This window comes from Anopheles gambiae, chromosome 3 (genome assembly GCF_943734735.2).
Source record: "Anopheles gambiae chromosome 3, idAnoGambNW_F1_1, whole genome shotgun sequence".
NCBI classification, from domain to species: domain Eukaryota; kingdom Metazoa; phylum Arthropoda; class Insecta; order Diptera; family Culicidae; genus Anopheles; species Anopheles gambiae.
In genome coordinates, this window is record NC_064602.1 from 85,380,444 (window position 1) to 85,388,070 (window position 7,627).

At 45.6% G+C, this 7,627-nt stretch overlaps 1 protein-coding gene across 1 annotated transcript; it reads right to left on the minus strand.

Moving 5' to 3' along the window:
* Positions 1 to 294: 294 nt before the first annotated feature.
* LOC1271187 (uncharacterized) lies at positions 295 to 6,697 on the minus strand. The gene is made up of 3 exons (XM_309936.4): positions 5,429 to 6,697; positions 2,311 to 2,441; positions 295 to 2,193 (listed from the first exon to the last, which is right to left on the minus strand). The coding sequence occupies exons 1-3, from the start codon at positions 5,525 to 5,527 to the stop codon at positions 2,076 to 2,078; spliced, it is 348 nt and encodes a 115-aa protein (XP_309936.2). The 5' UTR covers positions 5,528 to 6,697; the 3' UTR covers positions 295 to 2,075.
* Between the last annotated feature and the right edge of the window lie 930 nt (positions 6,698 to 7,627).

Sequence of the window (7,627 nt, forward strand, 5' to 3'; positions counted from 1 at the left end):
GAAGAGCTGTACGCACGTTTTTATGTGATAGATTAGAATGGAGCATACGAATACAGAACCACACACAGAGAGCGACACTAAAGAAGCAAGTAAGTAGCAAACAAATGGTTGTTTATTGCGCTGTAGTTTGAAAACAAAGCAACAAAGTGTCGATGTAACGGCACAATTATCACCACGTTGTTGTTGATGTCTTCCCCTCCCCATTTTGCTTGTGATTGTGTATCATTCGGATTTGTGGTTTTGGTTTTTTTTTTGTTCCTGTCGTTACAAAACAAAAGTTGGTACAAACGCGACTAGAGCTGCTTCTGATTAGGTCTGTTTATTTCATCATTTTGATACTTCTTCACAATTAGTAATCGACCCCTAGAAGTGGATACTGTCCTACTACTGCCTAGCGTTTAGTGATCGTGCTGATCGTTGCATACCGGTTCTGAGCAAAACACTTATCTTGAGTAGCAATACGAACTGTTGTATGTTTCTTTATTATACGTAATTATGGTTTTGCTTGTTGTGTTTTGTTTCTTCTTTTAATGGTTGAAAAAATGTTTCAATACTGTATGTGTATGTAAGCGATACGGATGTTTATGTATGGGTGTTTGTGTGTTGTTACACTAATATTGTTTTCCTGAAGGCTGGTTGGTGAAACTGAGCGAAACTATGATCATTTCGTAGCGTGCTTATCATTAATTAATTTGCACCGTTTTCCTTAAGTACGAGTGAAACTTTTTCAAGACAACAGAAACATAGTAAAGTGGGAGCTGAACTGACCGATCGGTACGGGGATCACGTGGATTAGGGGAAGTACGCTATGAAGTGGGTAGAGTCTTTTTGGGCGTGCCATGCTTTTCCTATCTGTTTTTTCGTTGTGCTCCTCTTTGGAGCGAGCTTATAGAAAGAGTTTTCAAGAGTTTTGCATGTTTTGTGTTGTGTTTTTACGGGGGAGGGTTTGATTTTTAAAATATGTTTACATTAATCGTACGTCAATGTGGGAGTGTTTGCTTGTGCGCATTCTTCGTCGGACGATCGTGCCCTGCAGGCATTTCCTTTTCTTTACTTTCCCCTTGACGATCGCATACATATGTATATAGTTAATCAAGTCTTTTCCAAAGATTGGGAGGTTTTATTTAACGTCCTTTGTTATAACCACGGACCACCGTACTGCTAACGCTACCGCTTCTCCGATGCTATTTAGCAACTTTTGTTTCGCTCCTCTACTTCTACAGTGTTTTTCTTCTATTTTAAACGTTCTTCTGAGTCACATTTCGGAGAGAGCTTCGGAGGTTCGGAGTGCAGAGCATCAAATGTGTTTTACTTTCTTTTCTTTTTCGGTATGAGACGTATCGGAACAGAGATGTAACTGGAACCGGAACTGGCGGGGTAGATATACAACGTCAATATGACGTCGTTTTCTACAAGCATATTTGTGTTGGCTGTGTATGAGTTGGGAAGGACCTTTACGGATTTACTATCTACCACCCAAGCTCTCTCCGAGGTGAGCTACCGAAGTGAGCATATTTTAGGCCTCTAACTTCTAAGCTTAACCGATAAAGAAAGTATAATATAATAATAATAATAGTTAAAAAAAACCATGTTCATAAAATGCTAACAGGACGTGCTGATTGGGGTGAATGTTTAAAAAGAAAAGAACATTAGACATATCAGATACGCAACAATGAGTCGTAGATTTGGTTTTTGTTTTCTGAAGAGATAAACGATTAAACAAGCAAATATAAATAATTTTTAAATATTTTAACCATCAAACTCTTTCGCTTTCGCTCTCCTTCTCTCGCTGGATGGGTGTGTTTTTTCAGCTTTCCTGGATTTCGTTTGCTTTCTCCACTATTGAAATCAGCATTTAAACTTTTATAAAGATATTTATGTGGGTGAGTGTGTGTGTGTGTGTGTATAATAATAGTATGGTTAGTGCATTTAGGTGGTGTTACAAGTAATTACACAGTTTGCATACACACTCCCGCATGCGTCCAGGGGTGGCACGGGCCAGCAAACCTGCGGCGTGTTGGCCGTTGGCCGACCGGTGGACATTCGAAGCACACGATCGGATCGCTTTTACCAGCTCAGGACGCGGGCACGGACTTTGCCTTGGCCGGATGCTCCCGGCAGCGGTAGACGTACGCACTGATCGAGACATCGTCGTCCGTTCGGACGCACTGCTTCAACTTCTCGCAGTCACACCTAGTGTTAAGGGTAGGAAAGGGAGAACATGGAATAAAGAGTTCAAAGATATTTGGTTAAGATTAGGTTGGACATGATGTGTAAATATGTGTAACATTCAGAGTGCAAAACACTTACGTATTTTTCATGAAGCTATCGATCGCCCTTGTTGCGGGCGTGTACACTGCCCATCCACAAGGTGTGTTACCTTCGCACGTCTTGTTGCTGTGCGTTTGGTTAAACACGGATCGCTCACCACGTGACAGGACCTGTAGAGTAGAGCAAAGCAACATTGATATAATACCTGCGTGGAACATCTTGGAGATAATCGCTTTGGTAATGAAGTGTGTGTGTGTGTGTGTGTGTGTTTGTGTGTGTGTGTGTGTCTTCTTAATACAGCAGAGGCTCCAGACTACACAGAAGTACAGTACTTCTGTCCAAGAAAACGGTGATAAGATTGAAAACCCCAGATTGGACCCATCGCGCGGCATAAATGAGTTCAAGCATGTGCATTTGGAAGTCTCGTGCCTTCCATAAACACACACACACACATACACATATGCAAGCAGAAGGACAGGCCCTAGCGTTCCTGCCAGGCCAAACCATCCATCGCCACTCACTTCCTGCTTTGGACGAGCGCCCTTCTTATCGCGCACCAATAGTACGCAGCAGTTGCGCCGCGCATCAAGAGCATCGGGCGCTGTAAATGCTATAAATCAATATGGTAAACACCCCGTGGCGGTCACGGTTCAGATCTATCGGATGCTCAAACGTGCCGCCTCTGTACCGATCGTCCAATCGGTCCGCGAGTGATGACGCACGCAAAGGTCCCTTAGTCCCCACCCTTAGGTCAAGCGTGATCTCTTTCGGAATCTGCAGACCCACAATGCAGCGAGGGCCTACTGGTCGCGTCTAGCGAACGCCTGCTGCAAGTACGCTCGTCGGGTTTCTCTTCCAAGTGTACCCTATCAAATGCTTCAAAAATCGATGACGCCTAGCTAAAAGGTTTCATATAACGAGAGAGTCCCCAACCGAAGTGATCAAATTGTGGCGACGTGTTTCAGGTACTCAACCGAACAACGCATGTAGCAATAAAACGTGGCGTGGCGCGACAACCCGCGTGCCAGGTTGTAAGATGAGCCGCAGAGGGGCCACTTATTTGCATACGTACGCGTCGTCGGGGAACAAGACGCCACGACAAACATACACACACACACCCAATGCAGGATGTAAACAAGTCCACACTCTTCACTTTATGAATGAATGAGTAAACGTGTACTGATAGGGCAGAGCGTGCAGGCTGTCCGCATTTCTTCATTTTTATTGGAGTTTTTTTTCTCTCTCTCTCTCTCGCTCCTATCCGTTACTGCATACTTTCAGGCCCTGTACGAAGGCACTCAAGTCAATGGGAATAAAATCAAAAAGCTAGTGAATTTGCTAATACGCATAGACACACTCACACAGGGTGGGGGGGGGGGGGAATGTCTGTAAGAGTCGGAGCGAAGAAACGCTCCGTAAGAAGGTTATCAGTTTCTTAGTATAAAATGATGAAAATGTAACAGATGAAGAAGGTTAAAGCCGGTGCGAAAAGAAAAAAACACCTCCAGCGATTGGATGGAGAGTTTTGATGCTGTGCAGCCAAGTTCGTCAGAATTGGAATCAATTTCGCTTGCGTTCTGGCGGCGCTCATGTCTCTAATAAGGAATGACACGTTCCCAGAACGCTATCCAATTATTGGCACTGTCTAGCGCAGTCTAGTAGCAGTTCGTTGTCGCGTGGAGCGATTGTCAGTGAGCGATTTGTACTTCTTGGTACTATGCGGAGGGCGCATCGAACCAAAGATGTATCAATGCTCTCCTTCATTACCCCCCCGTAGAAAGACTGAGATTTTTCTTAGGAAATTGCATGACATTGGAATTGCTTTGAAAGAAATTGTATTTTCAATCTCCAATGATACACGGAGCATTAGCATGTCGTTTGGAAAGGTATTATACCGACAGCAAGGAAACATTAATTAGCTGTGAAAAGAGCCTCTAATGGTATTAATTCTAGATGCAACCAATTCCGGAAGCTTATTACCGTGTGTCATGATGATGACCGGTAAATACGGTGTTTAACTGCTAATGAAGCCGCGCGAAGGGAAATATTGGAAATCAACGCCGTGCAGCTAATGGTAGCCTTGCTATCAGTTGCACCAGATTACGATGGAGCGTCGCCCTTTCTTTGCGCACAACCGTTTCCCGTGCTGGTTTTTCCCCAGTCCTCCTGGCCAAGCCCAGATTTCAAGGTTACAATTGCATCAGTTGTGAAATGTGTAGCGACTGAACGGTCGGTTGTGCTGGCAGGGGCAGGGGCTGTTCCGATGCATTTTGCTGCACCGATGCATCGCAGAGCCACAGATAATATCTTCCCCACAAAGCCGTGGTTTTGTTTCTTCTTCTTCTTCGCCCCAGGGACCTTGAAGAGGTGGGTCCAATTTCGTGGACGCACCAATTTAGCAATTGAAGTCCCCTTGTACCTCCCCCCCCCCTCAGAGGGAACGGGGCCCTATTACATAAACCAATTTGCTACCGAAAACCATCGGCCCACTAAATGGACAGGAAAGGGCCTGTCCTGTCGGTATGCGTGCGAGAGTGGATGTTTTTTTTTGCCTTGCCTTGCCCTCTCCTCTTCCGGCGGCTTTTTGAAGTGATCCTCAGGAAATTTCCGACAAGCACCCGAAGAGTGGTGCAGCAAATTGATGAAACATAAGAACGGCCCAACAGCACACACGCACACACCCGTTAAGGGGAGGGCTTAATGTTCGCAGCGTGAAAGACGAAACGGTGGTCCGATGGTTTCGGTGGGGGTTTCGGGCGAGAATCAAGAGCGTGGAGGGGTTTGTTTTGGCTTGGGTCGAATTGGATCATCCTGAAGGTCAGACAAATCGGACGCAACACGCAACGCATATTTCGGCGAGCGATCGCGGGAATGAGGTGGGAATCGGACGGACAAGACAAGACCGCACCGCGTTATTGGTTATTGCGTTGAAGCCAAAGTCAAGAACATGACCAGGGATACGGACTCTTGCGCACAGGGTGGTTCGGTGCTGAGGATCGGTTTGGAGATCGGTTTCGCTTTAACTGCTTTAACGTCAGAAGTATAATTCTGTACGCTCTTTTGTGTTGGCAGGTGTACTAACTAGTGTCGACGTGATCATGATCACGGCGAGCGAACGTCGTTTGCCTGAAACAAAATGGTTTCCATAGACACTTACCCGTAGCGAAAGCGACGCCTGCCTTGATACGTTCACTGCACTCAGCACGAAAAGCGCCACCAGCACACAGGCACTACACGATATTAGTTTGTGCGCCATTTCTGTACCGTTCAACTGTCACTGCGCTTTGGTCGATCTTTTACTGCACGATAGATCGATTGCTCTCGCACCTGCTTGGAGCTCAACTTTCGAGAATGTCTTTAATGTCGATGAAACGTTACGCTTCCAAGATTAGCTTGAAGGCACGAAAAAATTGTCTTTTATTCTTCCTCGAGCAAACGGCCTGCCACTGTGTCACACTTGCCAATGCACTTGATGGCTTTTTTTGTTTGTTTGAGCAAGAAACGCACACGATCGCGCCACCAAAGTAGAATGTTTGATACGCTTGGTTAGCGGCCAAAGGGTTTACGAAGCTACCTTTCGAACAGTGCCGGATTTTCCCCGGTCCAAACAGCAACCGTCGGTCTCGATGAAGGGCACACGAATGAGCTTCGTGCGTCCGGATCGGAACAATTTATGCGGGCCCCCGGGGTGCTCACCGAAGCTGGCATTCGCGCGCGCACCAACGCGGGAGCGTAGCCCGTCGGCATGCGTTACGCACGGTCCCGAGAGCACACCCGTTGCGCGCTCTTTGTCTCTCTATCGCTCTCTATCTATCTCTCTCTCTGTTTTTTCCTTTTCGAACAACCGTTTTTTATTGTTGCTTTATTGCAACCCAAGGTGCATAAGGTTGGGAGTAAGAGAGAGAAAGAGAGAGAGAGAGAGAGAGAGAGAGAGAGAGAGAAAAAGGGCCAGGCATATAAGGTAGGGAATTACAGGGAAGGGTAAGGTACAGAAGGGAAAGAAAAAGCCGACAAAACCGATTTCGTTCATTCACAGTTTCACAAGAAGATTAGAATGCATCGGGGCAAAGCGTGGATGCACCTTCTATCCGGTCGCAGGGGAAGGAGAGGAGGAACGGAGGAACTGGCAGAGACGAAGAGTAAAGCAGTACCGGGACGGGGCAGGGTGTTTCAGGGGTGTTGTAGCCGCATACCGCACCGCATTGGTGTGCTGTACTGCTCCTGCCTGCTGCCGTTCCTTCGGGCTCGCCCGGGCTCTTTGGGCATTCCAAACGCACGCTAGAATCACGTGCTTGGTTGCACGTGTAGATTGGGTGAGGGCGAGCGCCGGCATAGTACTGTACCGCAGGGATGGATGATTAGGTTTGATCTGGTGGTCCCAAGCGAGACGATCGATTGATTGGTCGAGGCGAACAGATTAATGCATTGGTACTGGAAAAAAAAAACACAGAGAACTGAACTAATGGGTTGCTTCCTGTCGTAATGGGATTATCTCGCGTATGTGATTAAAATAATATATATAAATGTCGACAAATCTTAATAGCTGTCATGATCGTACGATCAGGAGTGATGGGTCATCTGACGAGGGAATACAATTTCGACATCATAGCCTTATCTTTTATATTCGTTTATCTTTGCATTGTTCGCTGAGGCTCGATGGTCTATTGTGCAGACGGCTTGACTACTATCAGCCCGGACTTGGATCGTTTCCCAACCAGACTAGCTTCGGACGATCTTCATAAACTTTAAATGGACACAAGAAGAGGTGAGGTCTCAGTTACCGTACATACAATAGTAGTATCATGTTGTCAAAAGTATCAGGAATGTTTAGCAAAATAAGTTCTCGTTAAGAAAAACCAATAATGTTCCAAATATAACCTCAATTTCACCAAACATCGGACGTAAATTCCGATGGACAAATCAAACATTTCTTGGAAAGATTGTAGTTTTTAGAGGGAGATATGTGATGAATTATGGCCACTATGTGTAAGTAACGTAACGTCCGTTTTAAATTTACTATAAATAATGAACTTTGCTAGATTTGTTTTGTACTGTCCTATTATTACCCCCACAAGGTTTGTTTCTGTAGCAATTTACGCTTGATCTGAAAGAACATATTTTGCCATACGATCATGATGATCACTTTGCGATAAAAACTGCTAGAATTGTCGTAATTTAGTTGATTTCTATTAAACCATAAAAAATAACAATAACGAAAAACCCTCCGTCTGAGCCACCCGTATTCCAAAATAATATTCTGAATACCAAGCGTATCGTCGATCATGCTCAGCCTGCTCGCTTTTTGCGCGTCGATCGCCGCACGTCCCACTTTTCCCATTGCGTGCAGGCACGCGCG

Coding starts and splice junctions, on each gene's coding strand:
- LOC1271187 (XM_309936.4), bottom strand. CDS start 5,527: ATGGCGCACAAACTAATATCGTGTAGTGCCTGTGTGCTGGTGGCGCTT. Junction 2,442..5,428: donor AGGCGTCGCTTTCGCTACGG/GTAAGTGTCTAT, acceptor TCTACTCTACAG/GTCCTGTCACGTGGTGAGCG. Junction 2,194..2,310: donor GATAGCTTCATGAAAAATAC/GTAAGTGTTTTG, acceptor CCTTAACACTAG/GTGTGACTGCGAGAAGTTGA.